General features: G+C 37.2%; 1 protein-coding gene across 1 annotated transcript in view; it reads right to left on the reverse strand.

Moving 5' to 3' along the window:
* The window catches only part of LOC108668704 (lachesin), a 79,377-nt gene that overhangs the window by 22,463 nt on the left and 32,915 nt on the right, over positions 1-23,999 (reverse strand). The window contains exon 2 of the mRNA XM_018155949.2: positions 6,064-6,173. Within this exon, the coding sequence (XP_018011438.1) occupies positions 6,064-6,173 (110 nt within the window). The remainder of the gene's footprint in view (positions 1-6,063; positions 6,174-23,999) is intronic.

Genomic DNA, 23,999 nt, shown 5'->3' on the forward strand with positions numbered 1-23,999 from the left:
TATCAAGAAGAGGAAGCACATGCAGTGATGGTGGTAAAAAGGCCTGAGGACGTGCGACGTGTGCTGTTTTTAGGTCGTCAATATTTCTTGTGGGGCGATATTTCTATCAGAGGGCAGGAAGCAGCGTGACGGCTAACAGATCGCATGATAATGGAGATGAAGCGACCCAAGGCAAATCACGCTTGAGGCACGAAAAACGCGCTCAAATTTGGAAAAGGTTTCTTGGCGGAGATACATGCCTCTCCATGCCACCATATCGATCGAAAACATGGATGAAAAAAAAGCGAAGGCGCAGGGGTCAGAATTTATTTTAGCAAAGAAGCCTGAGTTACTTGTTCTGATGACTGTTCGGGAAGAGAAGCTAAAATTTTATCGCATGAGCTGAAAATTTCACTATTAATTTAATTCGTGAAGGCCCCACAATGAATACGAAGTTTATTGAAATGACAATGAATTTAAAATGTCCTTTATCGACGATTATGATGAATGAATATGTTACGTCGTGCTTTTGATTGATTGGGCGATTTCGTGACAATTGGCGTTCCTTAATTAATTGAAGCAAAGAATCGAAGGAAGAGAATTAGTGAGATGGCTTACATCACATAATTATTCATCATTCAGCCTATTATATCATCCATGTAAGAACATGGGGAAGGTTACTTATGCCAAAAATACACTTGATGAATCAGCTTACGCAGGAACCGGAATTGTTATAGCTGAGTGATATTAGATTCACGTGACACAATGTAGAGCAAAGGAGCAAAGGACCAGTGTGATTGCGTTTAGGAGCGGTCATCACAACGTCGGCATGCGGATCGATCTTGAATGAAGCACGCGTTGAATCGAAAAAGTCTTCAACATCTCCTGTCCACCTTAATTTTTGTGTCCCCTTTCACTCGAAACAAATACCAAACACACTTCATTATTCGTGCAACCCTCTATTTTTAATGTTTTCTTCAATAACTCGACAATTAACGAATGTATGAGCCTATGATCTAATGGAACCAAGCAGTATGTAACAGAGAAAATAATACTATTTTTGGAACAAAACGCAATTTCAAAACATTTCAACATGCCACCCTAATTCCTCAACGCCTTCAGACAAAATTATTCGCACAGTTGAAAAATACTAACATAGTTGCAATAATAATAATCAATGGCATGTTCTTTCATCGTGATAACCTCCAACAGTCTCTTGCTATAGTTTCTGATGAAATTCGAAGTGGCATCCGCTAGATATTATCACATTCTTCAATTACAAATTGTTTCAATTTCTGGCGATTCTTGCATGGGAGCCAAATTATTGATTATAACTTTCGTTTTTTGCCATAAATTCTTAATCGGGTTCAAGTCGGGGCTATTTGCTAGCCATGGAAGCAAAGTGACCTTCGTTTTATTAGGCAGTAAAGCTTTCGACTTGTGCTCAGAACCATAATCTTGCTGAAATATCCATCGTCCTTCAAGAATCGAATTCCGACCGGATGTTTGCAGATTTTTCAAAATCTATATATAAACATCTGAGTCCGTTATTCCATCAATTGGAACTAACTTCTCGGTGCCACTTGAAGAGAAAAAACCAAAAACATCATTGATCCACCCCCAGGTAATCCCCGTATGTTGGGATTGTGTTCTTCGAAAGAAAGCCTACCCATTTTTTTTGTCAAATATTCTTCGTATTACCAAGTCAAATAGCTTACTTTTTGTTTCGTCACTCCATAATACTTGGTTTCAAAAGCCTTCCTCTCTGTCCACGTAAGAGCTTGCGAATTTCAAACGAGCAGCAACTGACGTCGTGTGTGAAATGCATGGGACTCGTCGAGGTGTGCGTCCATGCAGGCCATTCTTGTTGAGACAACGCAGTATGGTATGCTGACTCACACTTAATTGTTCCCTCACTGGTTAATCTTTTGGTAATGTCCTTCAACACCACTTTTGGATTCATATTCATCTCACGATAAAGTTTTAGAACTCATAGTTCCACTATAGTTTTGGCTTCCGCCTTCATTCAGGCAGCGTGTGTGCGGCACTAAACTCTACAAAAACGTCATTATCACCAACTATTGCGCAATCAAGTGTTCTTGCTCGCTAGATTTATGGTGATAGACTACATTCATAAATGGTTCAAGTGTTCATTTATAAAATATTCAAGTATTGGGGGGATGAACGAAAGAATTTGTGGTGGAGCGTGAAACAGAAATATATTTCTGGAAGTTTTTTTGATTTTTTTTTCAAATCTTAATTAAATAAATTGCAGTGCGCATTGCAGTGTCTTTTTTCATTCAGAAAATTTCATCTCATGGTCCTCGCCGTCACTCAAATTCAGAGCTCCTCTCACAAGTCAGCAGAATTGTCATCGTCTTTGCTGACATTTTTCAGATGTCACCTGGAGATCTATATCTATATCTCTGTTATAAACAGGAGTGATATCGCCAAAAATTGGCAGAAATTTTAGTAAAGAAAGAGGGTGCTTTTGCTAACATTATCTGAACTTTGGTAAGAATTGAGTTTTGTGTGTCTACCGCCAAGACTGCGGACAAAACGAAGATTTTAACTGGAATTTGGGTGGCAATTATTTGGCCAACAATGTCAGTCACATGGTGGTCATTTTTTTCAAGCTTACAGTGCATCAATATTTATCTATTCCTCTAAGGAAAATTTCTCCTATAATATTTTTCATTCTCATAATAAGTCTATGTATACCGTATTATAAATACCAACACGTCGTTTGAGAGTTGTGCAATGTGTTCTAATAGGTATGAGTAGTGAATTAAAATGGCAGATATTCACTTCTGCAACATTAATTCAGAAACAGATCATGCGCCCGTGAGATGTACCAAACTTTGCATCGTTAATTATTGCTTTCTTTTTTCACCATATATTCAGAAGAACTTCGAGAAGATAAATGCCGACATGATAATTGTTGGGGGGGGGGGGGTTGCGCTTAAGTTTATCCTGAATGTTCAATGGCTCGTTGGATGTTTCGATAGAATTTAACTACAAAGGACATGAATGCGCGATTTTTCGTTCATGTCTTATTAAAGTCTTTTCCTTGTGGAAGCTGAAAACATAAAATTATTATTGCATTTAAAGAAATGTATGACTGGCAATTACACTAGTTAATTTCAAACTCAGTCACGATATTAAAACAGTTAACATTAAAAAACATTAAAACAGGCACACGAATAATCAGAATTGAAACGTACGTACCTCATGCATCCTTCTCTTAACCCTTAACTCTAGACCAGACTAAAAGTAGAGGTGCTAACTAAAACTTACTACAGGTACTTTGTGCACGACACGCTTGCCCCAGACGAACGGGGTAAATAAAATTTGTATTTGAGAAGGAAGAATTCCACAATTGTATTGTCATATATGGACATGACTATCATCGATGAACTAGAATGTGTGCATCGAAAGTTGCTTGACAGTTTTAAAAAATACAGATTCAAAAAATATAACTCAGTACTCACTGCAGTGAGTGACAGAGAGCTCATTTTCTCGTCGACGAAAACACGAAGACACGGACGGATATACAGACGGACAGACAAACGGACGGACGGACGGACATGGCGAGCACAATAGTGCATTTTTTCATAAATGAGAAAGTGCGCTAAAAATGCCACCCTACTCTGGATGCAACTCTAACATGAAATTGAGGAGTGCAGTGAAGCGCTGCAAGACTCGTGATGTGGAGCACTGATTCCTATACTCGGTACTGGTTTTTGAGAGAAGTGCAAGCAAACTTGTATTAGGAATCACCTTCTGTACATGCAACATTTCGGTGTGTGTGGTTGTGTTGGGGTTTCAATATTATTTAAAATGCATGTTTTCTGTTCAGAGTTCAACAAGTTTCGATTCTTGTGAATAAAGTATAATTCTATTTTCTATTATTGTGGATTGGTTCTTGTATAATTTATCACGTTTATTGTGAAAATTTTAAAAACAAACTCAAGCCAACATGTGCTACTCGTTTCCACAGAGTGTTAATATAACTGTGATTACTTTGAACGATGGAAAATGCTTGCAAATCTACCTATATGCTTGCATTTAAATTTTATATATCAACTGCTTATTTCCGGTCCACTTCAATTATGCACATAATCGCACACTTTGCTGATTTATTGTTTCACGTTTCACAGAGGCTGCTTTGATTCGCAACTGTGATTAATCAGTTGAATTGGATTAGAGGACTGGACTTTATTCGCTTTGTTTCTGAACTTTCCTTCTCTGTGCATCATCATCATTGAATACTTCTTCTTTAGTATCATCAATAAACTCTTCTTCTTTATGAATCATTTCTGAACTATTATCAGGAATGGTGATGCTAGGTTTCTATAGCAGCAGAAAAACCACCAGAAATAACTCCTGATTATCATAAGGAAAAGAGATATTATACCGAATTGAGTTTTCAGTAGAAAATACGGCACTGAATCAGAGTTGTGAAAAAATATTTGAGTTATTTGGAAGCTGTTGAAATGTGGAGGGACTTGCAGTGCTGCTCAGACCAATTTATTTGGCTGAGTCAGCGACTCTACTGCCGTGCTCGAGTGACCTCCACTCGTGATGAGCGCAGTAAACAAATCCTGATTTACTTCGCTAAAATGTACCCAAGATAAACGCAGTGTTGGGCCGTTGCTGTTGCACTTCGCTGATTGGTACTGAGGAGAGCGCCACAAACGATCGTTGTACGTACCATACACTCAAAAAAATGAATGGGTTCCATTGTCCAAATGTGAAACACCTTCTGCACGTAGCACTTCAACGCTTCCATACTGGACCACACTGATAACGCTTGTATACTGGACCACACTGATAACGTTTCTATACTGGACCACACTGATAACGCTTCTATACTGGACCACACTGATAACGCTTCTATACTGGACCACACTGATAACGCTTCTGTACATGGACCACACTGATAACGCTTCTATACTGAACCACACTGATAACGCTTCTATACATGGACCACACTTCCATAGGACCTACTGGGCCACACGCTTTTATACTGGGCCCGAAACTACAAGCATATAGTGCGTCGCTATTTTGACAACGCTTTAGTCATTTTTAGAGTAGGCTGCAAGCTCGGCTCTACAATTACGTTTTCCATACAAATAAAACGAGAATGTAAGTTCAAAAACAAGTCTCACAAATGCTCTCTTCCTAATACTGAACCTTTATTGCAATGTCCTAATCAATTTGAAACAAAGGGATAAGAGATTAACTGTGTTCAATTTGTCCCTTAGCACTTTTTGACTCCATGCACAGATCCGGCAGAAATATCGATCTCATGCATGCACGTAACACCAGAGCTGTAATTTAGAAACTATAACGGCCCTATATATACACGTAGCGGCCGATTTCTTGTCTGTGATATTGGTGGGTTTAGCTTGAAAAGCTGTCAGTAATTGGTCGATTTAATCACAGACTTGTAACTATTTTTTTTATTTTTTAGCTCCCTTGCGTAAAACAGAAATAGAAAGAAATAGAATAGCTCGTTTAAAAAAAAAATTGTCCAAAAATTTTAAGATGTGAGAGTATCAACCTAGATGGTTTTATACATGCTCTTTGACCGCAAATATTCCTCAATGTCTAAATGTAAATGTGCTTTAGTGGCAATACGCTTATTGGCTAAGCGTGTTGTTTATAATTTCTTTGCAGAGGCCGATATTCCAGAATTTTTTGCGCATTTTCTCATTTATGGAAAAAATGCGCTATTGTGCTCGCCATGTCCGTCTGTCTGTCTGTCTGTCTGTCTGTCTGTCTATCTGTCTGTCTGTCTGTCTGTCCATCCGTCTGTGCGTCCGTCCGTGTCCTCAAGTTTTCGTCAACGAGAAAATGCGTTCTCTGTCACCCACTGCAGTGAGTACTGAGTTATATTTTTTATAAATAAATAAATCGTGAAAATTTGACTGACGTCAGCTAAAATAACGTAATTTGGCTGTTCTATGAGGATTTAATTCACAGATTTATAAAAGAGAGAAATGCAAGGTTGTAATTACTTTTATTTTCATGCATATAGTTGAGCAAGCAATTAATTCAATATATGAAGCGCTTACTCACCTTATGTGGTCCCAGGTAGTCAACCCGGCACGCGAATCTGACGGTCCGCCCCTCAGCCACGGTCTGGTTGCTGATGTCGCCCAGGAAAACAGGATCGCGAGGTTTCCCTCCTGCAAACACAATATCATTGATCAATTAAGTTTCATAAAATTACGAGGTGATTTTTCACAGGAAAATTTATTTACACTCATTGCAATATCCAAATCTAAGAGCGATCTAATGAAAACGGATTTTTTAGGCCAAAATCTGCTTTTCGACAATGTTGGCTTATCTCAATGACGACTTTGCCCATTTCAATATTCGTGCCTGTATTTTGGCGTATTTTACGACAGCCAAGGAAACCTTTCATGAAATATGTATTGGATGCCCAGTTTCTAATGATATAAACGTAAGTAATTTCATCAGTCTCAAAATTTTTTCTTAAACTGATATTTTTATTATGCGTCAATATGTTGAGTACCGCCAGTCAAATAAAATTTTTATATCGAAGCCCGAATTTTATCTGCATGCGAACGAATGAGTATCATGGATGAAATATCAAATTTTCCCTCTTTGACAAGGAATATGAAAGACACTGATATTTTAGGAAAAAAGTGCTATTTTACACTGTTAAAAAAAGGTTGAAAACGTGCAACTCTTGTAATTTTTGGCGCTATTAACCCGTAATCTGAACAAGAGGTTTATAAACCGTTATTTGTTAGCTTTCAGCGGGCAACTTCTGTTTCTGAAGGATAAAGTCATATACTTCTGAGTTATTTTTAAGCGACAGCTACAATAAACTATAAATAACAAGGTATACTGATTATTGGAGTACATTTTTAAATTATTTCGGTAGTCCAAGCTAGATGATGCATGACTTGGCTTCTTAAAAGGGTAGTGCATTTTCTCAATTTAGAGGGATCATTTGAAGGCAATGTTGGTTTGTGAAACAAAAACAATGGCTTAGTTTGTGTTTCGAGCGGATATGGAAGAATTTTCGCGGAAAAATCGCATCTCAGTACGTTTGAACCCCTCGCTGAACCATTTATTAACGCGTCAGCTGCTGTAGTTTGAATATCTACAATTCGGTAAGCCGTACCAGTTGTCCGACATCCATCTACATCTTAATTATCTTCTACTTAGTTGAGGCTGAAAAAATTAATGTTGCAAATTTTTGCTATTGTAATTTTTTCATGTTTGATTTTTTAGGTGCAAGCAACGTCCGGAAATGATGAATTGCGTAAGAATCGAGATATGAATCGATGAATTGCGTAAGAATCGATTAATGAATTTGTAATTGTGATTTTCCTTTCATTCAACATATTAATCGATTCATGAATCAAGGACAATAACAAAAGTAGTTATAAAGTTCACAAATGTCGAAACTACTTAAGAAAACCGCATAAATTAAAAGGTTATTCATGCACCAATCGCCTGCATTGTAATTTCAAGACCCGCATAATAAGTTAAAAAAGAGAGCGAGAAATAGTGCAAGGTGATGGCTCCGCGGGGTGTCAGGCTTCAGCATTCAGCGCGCTAAAGAGGGCTACGAATTAGGCCGATACTCTAATGGACAGCCGAATATTCAGGCGGCCGGAGAGAAAGAAGCGTGAGCTGACTAAATTATGCAGCGTTTATCCCCTCCCTCCGATCCAGCGCCCTCACCACTGTAGCATCTCGGCTGCGTACGCTTAGAGCTCTTTTTGTTTCGTCTTAACCGTTGCGGTATTCTCCGAAACTGCATGGTATTCTTTGCAAGTACACAGAAATCGCACAACTCACGTCAACGATATAAGTAAAACTATATTCTGTTCCAAAAATCAGGTTTACTTTGTAAAAGTGGTGAGTTAATATTGTAGAGTAAGACATTTCAGTCAGACCACTTCATTCTCACATGCTTGTCAGCCATACTGGTGTTTTCCTTCTCTAATATCGTCAAGCTAAGACTCATCTGCGTATTAGTAACTTCGTATAATTACCATTTCTGCACGATATATATCGTATTACTCCATGACAGGTCTCATGAAATAACACTAGATTGCGGAATGAGCCCAACATTCAATATTCCAGTACTATCAGTCACTATTACAGCTACGAAGGTAATATTGCGTGGTCCTTAACTTTCTCTTACTAATAAAAATATGAAGAAAATCTGTAATTTGTAAAGTACTATAACAAAGCTTAGGTTCTTTATGATCCTTAATCATCCAAAACCTTATCACTAAGAATAAACTTCATTAATATTGCGTGCCACATCTCACATAGACTGAGAGGTTCGCATGATGATTGAATATTTTTATGTTTGATGTTTTTAGATGAGCACCGAGTTGTTTTTTTCCTTGAGTACGATCTCAAACAACTGCATGCCAGGTGTTCAATGCTAGTTGCACGAACATAAAAGAGGAATAAAATAGTTCCGTTCTTATTTCCCGGATCGTCCCGGATCGTTATTGATCGTCATGCCTCTTCACCAGCACAAAGACGTCGATCACTAACAAACTCATAGTTCTTCGGAACTCACAATTGAATTTGCTTGCTGTGGATATCACTAACCTCACGAGTAAAATTTAAAATATATGTATATATATTTTAATTTACTCATAGACTTCAGATTGATTTTCCTTCAGATGAACTTTTGTTTCTTCTCAGCTTCCAGATCCAACTTAAGCATTTCACTATAAATCACCACGAGGCAGTGGTAGGTAAATATCAAGAAGCTATCATGAGATTATGTCCTGGCTTAGAATTCAGAAAGCCACCTCATCTAGCCATGCAGGACAAATTTAGCAATGTTACGTATTAGGAAAACCCTCGTTTTAACAAACATTATAGGAACAAATAGACAAGCGTATAACTTAACTTTTAATCTTCAAAAATTGAACTGTGCCAAAAAAAAAACACAAAACCCATAGAAAATTACTTGAATGTTCTGCCCTGCATGTTCAATAAGTTCGAATGTTATCAAGCAAGATCGAAGCTTGAGCCTTCTATACTCTGTCAACAGAAAATAGCGAATTTACTTTAGTACATTGAAGAACTGTTAATTGACTACGATAATATATGAAAAAGAAATATATGCGAGAATTGTACCAAATTATTCTTGGGAGTAGCGAAGTTGCCAACAAATAATGCAATGAGCGGCAGCGGGTGCATGCATGTGATCCTCAGCTACATCAGCCCTATATTATAAGGTTTCGAACGAAAAGTTCAGGTTGCACGCGTACTGTACGCGATGGATTACTTACAACTAAATTAGTCTATATAATGAGATGAGTCATTTACGTTTCAAGTTTCTCAAATGCCCTCAACTATATTAACAAGGTAAGAAGATATCGGAGTTCGTTGTGAACTACGGTATTATTTTCAATTTATTAAGGTTCTGTCCTCCATAACCGAACAGGTCAAACTTTCTGCTGGAATGCATGCATGTGATGCCCTATTGGATATTAGTTACCGACTAGTTAAATACTAAAGACTTCGATGGTTATGCATAGATAAAATTTCTTCGTTGCTGCTCATTAGCACTTAAAATTCCATTTAATTATTATTGTGATCTTCTCAGTGAATATTTGATGGGCCAATGCTTAATTGATTTCAAGGGATTGTGGTGCAGTGGTCAGGTTCTCAAGCAAAGCAAAGTCATGTGAAATCAAGCACTTGCTATATTCCGAACTAAATGTTTTCAAATCATTGTATATAAAGCTCATTGGCGTTCGAAGTTCACTTAATGCGCTGCAATGGTCATGAAATTCATGATAATACAGGTTTTTATTAACTATTAACATGTAAACATAAAGCTCAGTGTTGCTCGTGTATGTACTTGCACAGTGGAACCTCGATCTGTACTCATCACTCGCTTCGTCAATCAGGTACATACAAGCTCAGTGTTGTGCATGGATGTACATAGCAGAGTGGAACCTCTGTGCACATAACTCACTGTAATAATCAAGTACACATTAAGCTCAGTGCTTTACTTAGGGATATACAGTACAATGAATGGCGCCCGGTGCTCAGAGCAGCTCTGATCTTCACCCAGGCTGAGCACTAAACTCTCATCCCTGCTCTGAGTCTCTTCTTTATTGCCACGGCTGAGACGCAGCTCAACAAATGAATATCGACACGCACGCGCGATATTGCAGCCGCTGCTGAGACCGCTCAACGCTGCTCATTTGTGCCGCGAGATGGCAGGGTAAAATTAAAGCACATTATTTTTCATCGTTTCTACTTGTAGATAAAATGAGAAATCCTATTTATTTAAAAAGTTGGCATAGTTTCTAAATTGTGACATCGAAGTCGTGTTTCTCGACACTATTTCTAAAATGAAGTTTTCACGTAGAACGCACGCATATAAATCCTTTCCGAGTTTCATTAGTTGAACTTATTAATGGCTTTGTTGGCGGCAGCAGAGACGGTTGCCGCGTTCATTATCCCAGCAAAAATTATATATGCAAAGCTTGAAACCCATAATTCAGAGGCCGAGACATAATTTAAGAAATATTTAGTTTATTGTCTAGTAGGGTAATGAATATTTGAAGGCCTGAATATAATCGCACTAAATTGCTTATCTCTTTTGAGACGGCCTATAAGAAAACCTGGCTTGCCAGAGCTTTACTTTGATGTAAGTCTGCGGAAAATTAAACTAATATTTAACAACATATTTTATCCATTTTTAAATTAATGGAATAGCTCATGTTAGATACCCTACAAAATTGATGCCACTTAACCATGACGTGTTTCTTAAATATATATCCAGACCTATTACTCATATTCTGAAGACACAAATCATGTCGTTCACGGATATAGATGTATATATTACGTAACCAATAGAAAACTGCCCATTTAGCTGAAAAAATCAGACTTAAAACTATGACATCCGATGGGTTTATATAGTTGCGTCTAAACAGACTTTTTTATTTGGGAATGAAATTTCACGAGTCAAGTAATCACCAGAATTTATATGAATTGTAAATCAGTACAGATTGATCTTATGTGGCCAAGTAATGACTCAACACTCTCTTCATATTTTGATAAGATATTTGAAATTAAACAGTTGCTGGGAGATAAATGAAGATCTTCAATCTTCATTTTGAATTGGAAATTGTAGTTTTAATATATTATTGATCTCTTTCCTTCTTCACGAATGGGACGTGATGCTCCCGACCATTTGGACGCGGTAAACTGTAATGTTAGATTTGTTAATTATGAAATAAGTATATTCTACTATAGTTGAATATACATAGTTGAAGGAATAGACTCGTTGAATTAAAAGCGTGCTTGTTGTATTTTATTAAACGAATTTGTCAAAAGAATGGTGAAATTTTACTGCGAACGGTGCAAAAGAACGGTGCAATTTTACCTAACAAAAAGCGTCTATCCTATGCCATGGGACCTGCAATGTCGCCTGGAAGATTTAGCTTTTAGTTGGCAGTTTTAGTTGAGACGGTTAAATTTGTCTTATATTTTTATTCTGAAATTCATTGATGAATGTAAACAATCTGAGAGGGCTAAACCACCATCCTTTATACAATCTGATGTAAAATTAGATATCAGTAAGGAATTTTAATCTTTGAAGGGCGCGTGATAGAGTATTTGAGACGTGCATACGAATACAGCCGAGTGCCGTGTTTGAATGAGCCTAATGCCCATACTTTGGACATTATAATTAGCAATTCGTATGGTACTGCGGTAGGTAATATAATGCTGATACGGTGCTCAATAAGAGTTATTTCGATGACATATTGTATGATCTTCCATCAAATGATGTTAAAACCAATGTTTTGATAAATTGCTTTAGTGCCTTATATCTCTTTTGATAGAACGGCCATCGAATACTAACTATGACTACTATTTTTTGTCTTTTGTTTTTAAAGTCATTTGTTGTGTGTGTTCGATCACAGCATTTCGTCACGCCAGTCCTGCCATCGTAGCCTGTCACCAAGGAGACAGACCAGTCGGGAGTCGGCCTCCTGCTTGGCATGCCAACGCGTTGTACGCATCATGGTCAGGCTTTTGTCGCATCACACTCGGTAATTCATGATAAAGTGACCATGAAATTCACATAAATAAAACAGACCATCATCGGAATACAACTGTTCAGGAGGGAATGACATCGGTTTGATATCTCTATCTACAGTTACCTTTGGTCATTGATGTTAATTGAAGAGACGAATCACTCTAGGTTAGGTGTTCTTTATAACTGTAAATAGTTTCCATTATAACACACGGGAAGCAATTACTATAATTTACCGAATATTTAAAAAATCACCGCACAATTAGTAACCATTACTAAAAATTAATAATTACTCCGACTGTGAAAGTTTTTAATTTTATTTTTATAGACTCTTCCTTCAATGATTTTCAATTGTTTATTTGCGTCAATTCACCGGAAATTATTTCGTGATTTTTTAAGTGCTTTCCGTGGCATAACTTGATCTCTTCGAACATTCACGATTGAGTCAATGGAACATAACTGCCAGAGGGAATTTATTTTCGTAATATTTCAATTAGATTCAAAAACTTTTTTTTTGTACTATTGATTATTTCCCTGACTATGGAAAAAAAAAGAATCAAATTTAATTACAGTTGACGTGTGTTATGGAAGAAGATACATGCGATGACGAGGTGCATCTAATATTACCTTGTGAAAAAAATTATATAAATGTCATGAAATTCTTACATGATGCGTAAGATTGAAATGCTTAGGAGGTGTTGATTAATAGTTCAAAACTTGTGAATCAAATTACGAAGTTTCTTGAGCGCAATTTTGTGGTAAAATACTTTCTTGATTTACAATTTTCACAAATCCTCTACAATCTCTTGCCGAGAAAGGTGAACTTTCCTACAAAAATCGTTCAAAAATTTTTAATATATCTACAAAATTCGCAATCCCTGCTCTCTAGTTTCTCTAGGCTAGTTGAGATTTTCAACAACGTAGGAACATTGTTAACAATGACCGAGTTAGTTGGAATGAAGAGCGGCTTCCCATTGACGCATCTTATCCATCAGTCGTGACGGAAAAAGTCAGCAAAAGTTTAGCACAGCAATAATCAAGCCCGCGCACAGCAGCTGCTCCCCTCAGACCCTCGCTTCTACCCTCCCTCAATAGACCCAAATAAAAAATCAATACCTTGAAAAGCCGCATTCTATAATGCCTAACGCCTTTTTACTAAAATGTTTTGGGTGGTTTTGGCATTACTTTAGTGGGTTCAGAGAGATCAACGGTAAAGTATATTTGGTTCATAATATCTGTTTTTACATCGCGTCGAGAGTAATTTCAGCTAAAGGCCATATTCGTGGAATAAAAAGTATTTATTTAAGTTAAGTAGAAGCAATTCACTGACGTAATGAATGCTTGAGAAGTTACAGCTTTGAAGTGATCTGTAGAATTCATCGCGAAATAAAGCTTTATACGTCCACGCAGTCGTTTGTTTTCTTCTTCCATGACGCCATAGTAAAGTCATTCTAAATGTCAGGTTATTTTAGCCAGCAAAGGATGTGTTAAAAAGGAAAAAAAGACTTACTAGAGTGACAACACCTCAAAAATATACACTCTGTCATTCCCTAATGTTATTATTCAAACAAATTGAATTAAATTAAACAATTGATTTAATGGATTTATAGAGCATCTTCTCATTTATGGAAAAAAATCGCTATTGTGCTTTTTTCCTTCTGTCCGTCTGTCCGTGATTTCACGTTTTCGTCGACGAGAAAATGCGCTCTTCTGTCACTCACTGCACTGAGTACTGAGGTATATTTTTGATTAGCTTTAAATCGCAAAGCATAATTTTTGTCTATATGACTAGTGATAAGTCCACAAATAAGTCCACACGAGTCATTTGTGGACATATAAGTCCACACTAGTTCTTTGTAGACATTTAAGTCCACAAGTGACAAGTCCACATATTATCTGATAATGTTTTATTCGAGATTTGGCAATATTCGGAGTAAATATCTTTCTCCTAAAGTGGACGGCAATCTCCACGAATCCCTCCTCTTCTGTAAGTGTAATATTGTGATCCGAGTGGCTGGAGAGGCGAAATGTTGTGCCCTCTACATACGCTCATGACATTTCCTAGGGAGGGAGCGAGCAGGAGCAGCAGCGTGTTGTTTAGCAGCGTCGTTACTGTGCTATAAAATGTGCCTATTGGTCCGCCATCATTTCTCGGCTGTCGCAGTCGCTGGGCTTTTTCCTTGACGCAGGAGTTATGAGCCGTAGGCTACAGCGAATAAAGATGAATTGTTCTGATTGTTGCGCTGGATAAAAATGCAAAAAATTCTGGAAAAATATCGAAGACTCAATGACGAGTGGGGGAAACAACATTAATGGGGGAAACAAGATTAATGAAATTACGCTCAATAAACAAAATTTAGAAATAATGATAAGTTTGGATTATTTTCTTACTTTAGTGCATAAAATCATAGTACGTGAATCAAAAATGCCTTTTTCATTTAATCGGTTCAGTCCAAATAGATGAAACTTATTTAATTATTTGTGAATTTTTTCCTCTGTTTATAAGTGTTCGTCTCATAAATCTTGCTTTGAGAGGAGTTCAAGTTATATTTTGCACCACGGGCTAGTGGCTTCATCTGGTAGAGTCTAACAATTAATCAACCCTTCAACAGTCATTCACATCGGAATAATAGTTCTGATGTGATAGCTTTGTCGAATCCGTTTTGTTCGTTGTTATCAATGTAATGATTGAATATTAAGCAAGTAGTAGGAATGCATTGAGAATATAATGAGATAAGTTACCGTCCCCGCTAGAACACATATAGTTGGAGTAACGAGAAATGATGCCTACCTCCCTTGTGAATAGCGTTTCTCAACCAATCCTTCATAAATCAGTATTTTGTTTAACAAATTTTGTAAATTTATACGTAGCTCAAGAAACTAAATAAAGTGTGGATTTGATCGTGTTTTTTCATTATATTAATTTTTTTCCATTTATATTAATAATTTTCCACTATTCCATTTTCAAAATTTGATTTAAAGTAGTAATTTTAGCAAAACGGATCATATATTAATTTTTGTCCTTCTATCATAAAAATTACATTGCTGCTAACCAGAAATCAATTGCAAAATGTACGCAAATTTTGACTCAATATTTCACCTATCAAACTAACGTATGAATTCATTTAGTTATAAATTTTTGTCAATTTCATGAAGTCTTTGTCACGGAGCTTCCTTTTAATGGTAGTTTTATCCCAAGTTTTGAGGTGCAATTTCCTGTATGTGTGAGTCACTCAAGTACCAAATACTACGTCCCAAACAAGTACAAAGTCACGCTCGACTGCACCGCGACTGGCGCGTGATGAAGCGCTCAAGACGTGCGCCGTCCCGGCGAGACCCAAACTCTTCTAACTGCTAATACTTGGTCTGATAATCAGACAGCCGTCCAACACACGCTGGCCCGCTTCTTGGTGACACTCACGCAGACGACGTCTACGAGATAACCTCGATACCGCAGGCCTGCGCAGCACAACTCGGTTCGCACGCCAGGATGGAATTGATTTCCGTCAACAAAGTTGTAGTAACTGATGGCTCCTTCGGAAACGGAGGTTTCATCCGAGAATTTTATATGAGGAAAACGAATCTACAATTAGGAAGTGTCTATAGTACATGGATGGAAACTGTTCCAAGCTGTTCCGTAAATAAAATTGGATGAGCGTTGAAAAAGCCTGTTGTTGGGATAAAATTGCAGTGAAGGATGTTAAAAGTTTCTTTTGGGTAGACTGCAAGCTTCGAAGGAGTTTGTAGCTGGAAAAATTTCGGATTGAGTTGATAAGCCGCAAATGAAGTTTATAAGTGTAAATAAATGTTATTTAAGATGGATGGAATGGAATGCTCGAAATTACAGAAATTATACTGCAATTCCAGATGAGTGGTATTTTGGAACTATTTGACACATAGGACGAAGGATTCTTGAAATATGAATTCTTCGTATTGAAATAATGCGAACAACTGGAGGATTATGATATCATATAATTATGACAGATTATTTTTTTATCACATTGTTGGGGACTATTCAATAAATAAGCATTCTAACCCCAAACACTTGGCCAATGATCGCAAATAAAAAGGATGAATAAAAACTGATAAATAAAGAGCTATAATAATAAATTAAAGATAAATACAAGAAAACAAATTACAAAACTATAAACCGCGTGTCTCTCTAGCCCTTGCCCACTAATTCCTAATCACGTCCTAAGTTCGGAGCCTCGCTGAAAAGCAAGAATAAATACAAATCAAGGACTTGAATTACCGGAACTCTAACAAATGAATATAACAGACATATAAAAACTAATATAAATAATAATATTAAATATCACCAAAAAGGCCACCATTATATCAACACGAAGTTTAACACGATAAACAATGCAGGTACTAACCTCTGTGGTGGATCACGTAGCAATGACAAATAAGTAAACATTCATTTGCGAAATCATCGGTGGTGAATCAAAACGGAAATGACAAATTTAACGAACCTTATTGTAATCCCTAACAACATGACCCATTCAAGTTAATTTAATCATTTAATTCTACTTCGGACAAACATTCTTTTATTTGTGCATTATGATGTGTCGAATAATGAGAGATTTTCCAATATTATATTATTTTAGAGAGTACATATAGAGTTTATATATTGAGTCGTCTTACACACAAAAGCTCGAACTTGAACCCGAAAATACTGTCATCGGTGGTCGCTAACTGTTTATTGTGGAAAAAAGTTTTAAAATTCATTAATAATTTGCTCAGAAAGCTACCTTGTAAATAATGACAATAGTTAAAGTTATTACCACATAACGTATCGTTGTTTACAAAAATGTTTTGCAATGTAAATCAATTTATTCTCAAGCAAACTCTTATTTCGAGGAGCAACGTCCATTAGAAGAAGCTGTTTACTAGCGAAGTGGGCGAGCTGCTCAATAGCCGCGCCATCGGCACAAGCTGAGTCACAGGAAGCGAGGCAGACAGACAACCGGGGAACAGCTTTACAGAACTAACAGGCTGTGCTACAGCTCGACATTTCAATACAAGTTGCTGTGCTAGTTCCAGTACATCCCTGAAACAGATGTAGCACTGTGAATTCCTGCAGCCCGTGTCTCGCAAGGGTCTACAGCTCATGTCCTTGTGTTTGTACTGCAGACTAGGTCTCGTGAGGGTCTGTAGTCTATTTGCTATCCAGCGGCCCAAAACTCGTGCAGTCTTGCCGTTGAGCGCAGTTCGTATCAGCCTACATACGTTGGAATGCGGCCGCGTAACTCCTACATTAAACACCAAGGCAGGAGATTTCGTTTTCATCAGCCGCTTACTTATCCGCGTCACTTTGTTGTGCGCCTCCACGCTGAAGTCTGAACAGCAAGAAGTGGCTGTGGTGATGTGCAATTTCAATATATTTGGTTTCACCTCGAGTTCTACGGGTTTCGGGATTTTGGAATCGCTGCATATTTTGAGACAGAAACCTTGACTTAAAAATGCTTACAGCTTCAAGGTTCCGTTTTCGTTATTCGTTACTTACTGTTGATTCTTTCGTGTAAATTTGTCTATTCTCGGTTGATTGTACCTGTCTCATGTAACTTTTTGAATTGATGGAGGAACTGATTTCCAGAAGTTGTCAATGAAGATATGGTGATATTTTCTTGGCGTTTCTTCAATTTAATTTTTAGTTTTTGAAGTCCACCAATTTTAAGTGTGCTTCACCAGGCCTCAAAAGTCAATGCGGCTAGAGTTTTGATCAAGCTATGACAGTTAGCTTTCCACACAGGACCGACTACCCTTGTAAAGTTCATTAAAAATGAATGTCGAAACTACGCGAAAACCAAATTATGTGCCAAGCATCAATATGTCGTTTCGTAATTTCATTTCTTTTTCTTCATCATCTCTACGGTAACTCAATGCCTGCTCTTTTTCCCCTCAGTGAAAATGTAACATCGCACCCCCACGAGTGAAAACATGAAGAATGTAATTACGTTGTCGAAACATTGATTTATTCGCCTACAATGTCTTCTAAATCAACAAAAATTTTATTCGTAAATTACTATTCATAAGTGAAATAAATTAGACCCCATTACATTCCGCTTCCAGGTACGATGTTATAGCTACAACACTGAAAAAAAATTCTTAATCAAATTTAACTTTAATTTGGAAATATTTCGTACTCATTTAACAGCCATAATTAGACGTGCATCACTCATACTTTGTACTCTGCACTTTGTTAATAAGGGCTTAATGGTTCGTTATACTACCAATTCAATTCACAATTCGCACATATTGTCTTTGTGGAGAGGCATTAATTAAAAACATGGCATGACAGTTTTGATATTTTGTTGGGAAAATTGGTCGTGCAGAAATATATACAGGGTGTTTCAGAATTAAGTAACCCTTTTAATTTGTTAATAAATAAAAAACTAAGAACGTTATGAAGTTGAAACTTGTTTTATTTAAAAGAAGAACATTTTTATGGTAATATTGTATCCTAGTTACGTCATTAATATTTTGTCAAAACAATTGTGGTGGGCATTTAAAAGATATTATATTTAAAACTAGGATACAATATTACCATAAAAATGTTCTTCTTTTAAATAAAACAAGTTTCAACTTCATAACGTTCTTAGTTTTTTATTTATTAACAAATTAAAAGGGTTACTTAATTCTGAAACACCCTGTACAAGCATTTCATTTGGCTAGTGTATGATATCAGTTTACGAACGAAACTCCGACAAAATAATTTGTATGCTACCCGTCCGATCATAATTATTTTTGAATCGATAACTCACTAATAAAGGATATAAAGGAGTCAAGGTTAGCTCGTAAGTGAAATGGTCAAAATATTTAGTTCGTTCAGGTGGAACGATGTAGTAGCTCAGTTCGATCGGCTGCCTGCCACTTCAGCTGTTCATTTTATCAAGAAAGCCAACTAATCTGCCATCACCCGCTGCTTCGCCTCCTCCTGCAAGACAAAGAGCTTCTTTGTGCTTTGCTAATCACGATTCGCATGAGAATGAATATCCGCTAAAATGAAGCCCCGCGCACTTTCTGTCGTCGCTGGCTTACTCAATAATTCCTTGTAATCTATCCTAATGCTGCACCTTCCTCCAGGCCTTTTTTGTTGGTCGGCCAGGAATTCTGTCTTGACGTGTCATCGATTCATTTCAGTTTCATTATAAAGCTTTAAGATTTAATGTGCCCTGCGAAGCGCTGAACGCTGGAGCCAGAAGGCGACTTTATTTCGCCTTCGCTTCTCTTATTCAACTGACGCTCATCACCGGCTCCTATCATTACTTATTCATGACCGAACCAAGTCGTCAAGAGGAGGTTTTTGGCGTTTTTAGCCTGGGCAACTTGAGAGAAGTGCCCTCCTGATATCGACTCCCGATCACTTCATCGAATAGTGAACTCGCTCGAATTGAGTTCTAAAAATCGCCGGTACAGTCGATGATTTGTGTTTGTTCTTTGCTCATTGCCGAAATGAAGCACAGATTCAGGATATGATTCGACACAGCGCCTCAAAGCTTCCATGATGAGATAAGAAATTTAATTTTGACTGCAAGCTTCGATTCTTGATGATCAAGCTTGAAGACAAATTATCAAGCGTATGAATTTCCTGCCCTGTTCATCGACAACAGTACTTGACAAATACTTTCTGAAAGCGAAGTTATTATTTTTAAAATCAGAAAAATGAGACGAAAGAATATCAAAATCGGGGAAAATTCTTGACTATACACTTAGTCGTGGCGCTCACGCTGCCGCAGTTTACACGTGGCAACCACTACACAAAAGCCGTTGTTATCGTACAGTTTTAGTAGTACGCGTCACATGGAGGATAGAAACCTGACACTGGTGATTCATAACCGTAAACCCAGACGCTTTACAAATAGGTCATTTTACACTAGACTTCTTTATTCGATTTCGAATACCTGACTCGTATCCCATATAGGCCACCTAACGTTACGTCCTTCTCGCCAGAACAATTTGTTTAGTTCATAATTTTGACAATTAATTAAGCAAAAAATAGTTTCCAATCATATGAAGCTAATGATAGATGAGCTAAGAAAACTTCAGAGTATCAAAGATAAATATGGATCAAATAAACAAGTAATTATTGTACGGTATAGCGATCATAACAACTTCCCTTATTACCTAATAGGAGTTGAATGCATTATTTATTTTTTCTAACACGGGTTTAGGAAGTTTAGTTTGTCCTCGTTCGAAACCGACCAAAGTTTACGCAAATGAAAAGATTTACATCCATTTCATTTCAATTATTTTATTGACTATGTTCTTTGGTAATTAGCCTGTGCGACATCTTCCCAATAATTATCGGAATATGATCTCTTCAGATAAAGGTTTGCAGTCATGTCCATATTTTGGGAATTTGAATTTGGTTTCAACATTAATCAATGACTTCAAATCCCTTGTTTACTGTCGTAAGATTCCGATGAAGATAGTTTATACGAGACAGAAAAATCCGTCTCGCAGTCGTAGCTCTAACACTATTCTTTAATTTGGGCAATCAAATTCCCGAGTTGTTCTACGTAACTTGATAAATATTCAAAATATAAATATTCAATTGAACAGAGACTCGATCTTAACACGTAAACTAGGCTCTAGCACGAAAATTTAAATTGAACATCATAACATGATAAAGATACATTAAAAATACACTGGAATAACGAATATATGAAATAGGAGGAGCTAGATAGGACATTTATAAATATAAATTCAGTTTCAGGAACTAATGTCACAAGCTCGAGCACTTTCATATTCATAGCAAACTATGAATAGATAACAATTATGTCAGAGCTAATATTGACAGAATTGATATTGATAGAACCAATATCGACGATGCGCATTACGAATAAAGCAGTTTTCATACAACTTATCGGCAATATCTTTTCACTTCGTATTTAAAGTAATCTATTAGAGTATAAAATATACTAGTAATTTTCAAATTATTGCCATGTTCCAATAATTTATTCTCTTAGCCACATTTTACATGATGTATTCTTCTTGTATACGTGGAGATATAATAAGATTTAGGTTACGAAGCTCCTAGAATATGTGATGTAGTGAGCAATTTGCATGCTTGAGGGGCGGGTAAAATCTGGCAAGGTCGCTCGAAACTCCTCCATAAACCTGTTGTGATGAACATCTGAATAAGACACGAGCTATTCTTCAATGGGTAATAACTCAGGGTCGACCCAAGACTCCTCATTACATAGTTGCGATATGTTAATAAATCCCGGTGTGAAAATTGGTCGCAGGTAGATTAAAATTTGAATTACGGGGCCCATAAAGATTGATTCAAAGTGAATACGGAATGCGCTGGAAGTTATAACACAAATTCCTTGCTTCGAAAACATTTTACGTGGTTCTTCAGCGGTCTTACATTTGAATTTACAATTTCTGCTGAGATGAGATTTGAAATTTTATGAATTATATTTTAATATTTATGAAAATAGACGGAGCAGACACTGATTTCGAATCTAATGAATTTTCATAATATGATCGACAACTGAATAAATCATAAAAGTGCGTTCTCTGCTTTCGGCAGAGAATAAGATATATAGCCGTTACTTCAAGCAGGACCCGCGTGCTGTCAATCAGTGCCTTTAGGAATGGTTTTCTCGAGCTGCCGATCATTGACTTCCAATGTAGAGAAAAACAGTCGGTGTCGCCCCCTGAATACCAATGCACTCGGAAAATCGTTAGCGCTGCCCCGGCTGGAGGTCTTGCCGCGGTGTCAACGGCTTTTACTTTCTTACAATAACAAATTTAGCAATAGTAGTGGTAATGAAATATTTCCTTCAAAATTTTTAAGAGAGCGTTACATTTGATTTCGATATGTGTCACGCATATATGAGTTATATGAGCTGATTTATTTTCATACCTTATTTCATTTTTCCTCTCTCGACATTCTATTTTTCGTTTGTGTTCGGTGTCTTCTCTTGTCTCATTCCTATTTTACTCGTTATTCAATAGCTTTAAGCTTGAGCCTTAATAGAACACTGTTTACTTGGAAATATTAACCTAAATGACCAGTACTTTTTCCTTTCTATGTATTCTTCTCTAGAAGTTATTATGTTGTTAGATCTTCATTGTAGATGAGAAGAACAAAATATGTGTTGTGTTCAATCCCATTAATTAATCTTAACGAAAATATTTGAAAAAAGAAATCTGACTCATATAGTTTCCATCATAACTCTATGCCCAATGAGCGAATATTGCTTGAATTAACCTAATAAAATCATGAAATTAACTTCACACTGAATGAAAATGATGACCCTTGTGAATCAGCCATTATACTCTACCTAGCTGAGCATCACACCAACCGCGCATCACTATATAGGCCGAGCATCACTCCAGTATTGCATCACTAGGGCTGAGCATCACTCCAGTATAGCATCACTAAGGCCGAGCATCACTCCAGTATTGCATCACTAGGGCTGAGCATCACTCCAGTATAGCATCACTAGGGCTGAGCATCACTCCAGTATTGCATCACTAAGGCTGAACATCACTCCAGTATCGCATCACTAGGGCTTAGCATCACTCCAGTATTGCATCACTAGGGCTGAACATCACTCCAGTATCGCATCACTAGGGCTTAGCATCACTCCAGTATAGCATCACTAGGGCTGAACATCACTCCAGTATCGCATCACTAGGGCTTAGCATCACTCCAGTATAGCATCATTCCTGCCTGCGCATCACAGCGCTCGCTGCAATAGACCAGAGCAGTCCCATTACCCTCTGCCGAGTGGAATTAGTTTTTATTAAGACAAACTTGGCAGTTTTTTGGAGTAACTTTTCGTGAGAAGTTGCTCAAAAAGTTCCTGTTTTGAATAGCGAGCAGCTTAAAGCGCCAACTTTTGACTTGAAAAACTTTTTTATTGTTTTTATTGAATGTTCTTGAAGGAGATACTGCAGTAATTTGCACTTCGAGTGAACGAAATAGTTTTACGCGTTGGGATCGAAGAGCTGAAATTCAACGGAATTTTGATAAAAGCGGTAGGCGCTCGCAACTTAGAAGAGAATTACGCTTGTATACCTCTAATTCCAGTGTAGAGCGAGTTTTCAGCGTAGTTGTTTTTTGCACAAAAAGTATGATCATATCATCATACTCTACCAAGTAGAGTGTATTCATTATACATAAATAAAATACGAGTACCTTTGTTTATCCATGATTTTCTTCTCAGAAGATCAGCAGATATTGAAGAGCAAAGGTGGCAGGAGGGTGAGCAAAGCCATGTCGTCGCAATCGAAGTCATTGTTACACAACAAAACAAACTCTTCCAGAAGTTATGCCTTGTGGCAACCTTTGTATTCGAACGCGCGCTTTTTACTGTATCTGTCCCGCATTACGTACATGAAAATAGCTACTCGTCATTTCTATGCATTAATAATTTTGTTCAAAGGTGTACCGTTTTCCAACGGCGGAAGTACTTAAGTTTCAAGCGGAAATCTCTATTATAAAATATATTGCTTTTGTTTTGTGCAAAAATGTACATGTCAGACATGAATACTTATTGGAGTCGCACATCGAATTTATTCCGTTCAACAGTTGTCATCAGTTGCCAGCATGTTGAGCTAATTTGGTAATTACTGAACATGATGAAGTTCGGCGGAGTGCTTGTGACACTGGACATGCTCCTCCGAATTCTAATCCTAGCGGGGAATATTCAGTTCAGCCCTGAAAAATTAGCATCAAGTCTGTCGTAATAAACTAAAATTCCTAAAAATTTGTCCCATTAGTATAGCATCACTCGGTATAGGAGGGTATGCAGGAGGGTTCGGTTATTGATGATTATGGTGACAGCGCAAGTACGGTTATTATCATCAAGTATTTTACCACCGCCTTAAATCAGACCAACTCTCTTAATGAAAGCCGACGCGAGGGCATGGCACAGTCTGCGAAGCACATTTATCGGGAGACTGTATTTTCTGCCCTGTATTT

Source organism: Hyalella azteca, unplaced genomic scaffold (genome assembly GCF_000764305.2).
Source record: "Hyalella azteca isolate HAZT.00-mixed unplaced genomic scaffold, Hazt_2.0.2 contig7054, whole genome shotgun sequence".
Classification (NCBI taxonomy): domain Eukaryota; kingdom Metazoa; phylum Arthropoda; class Malacostraca; order Amphipoda; family Hyalellidae; genus Hyalella; species Hyalella azteca.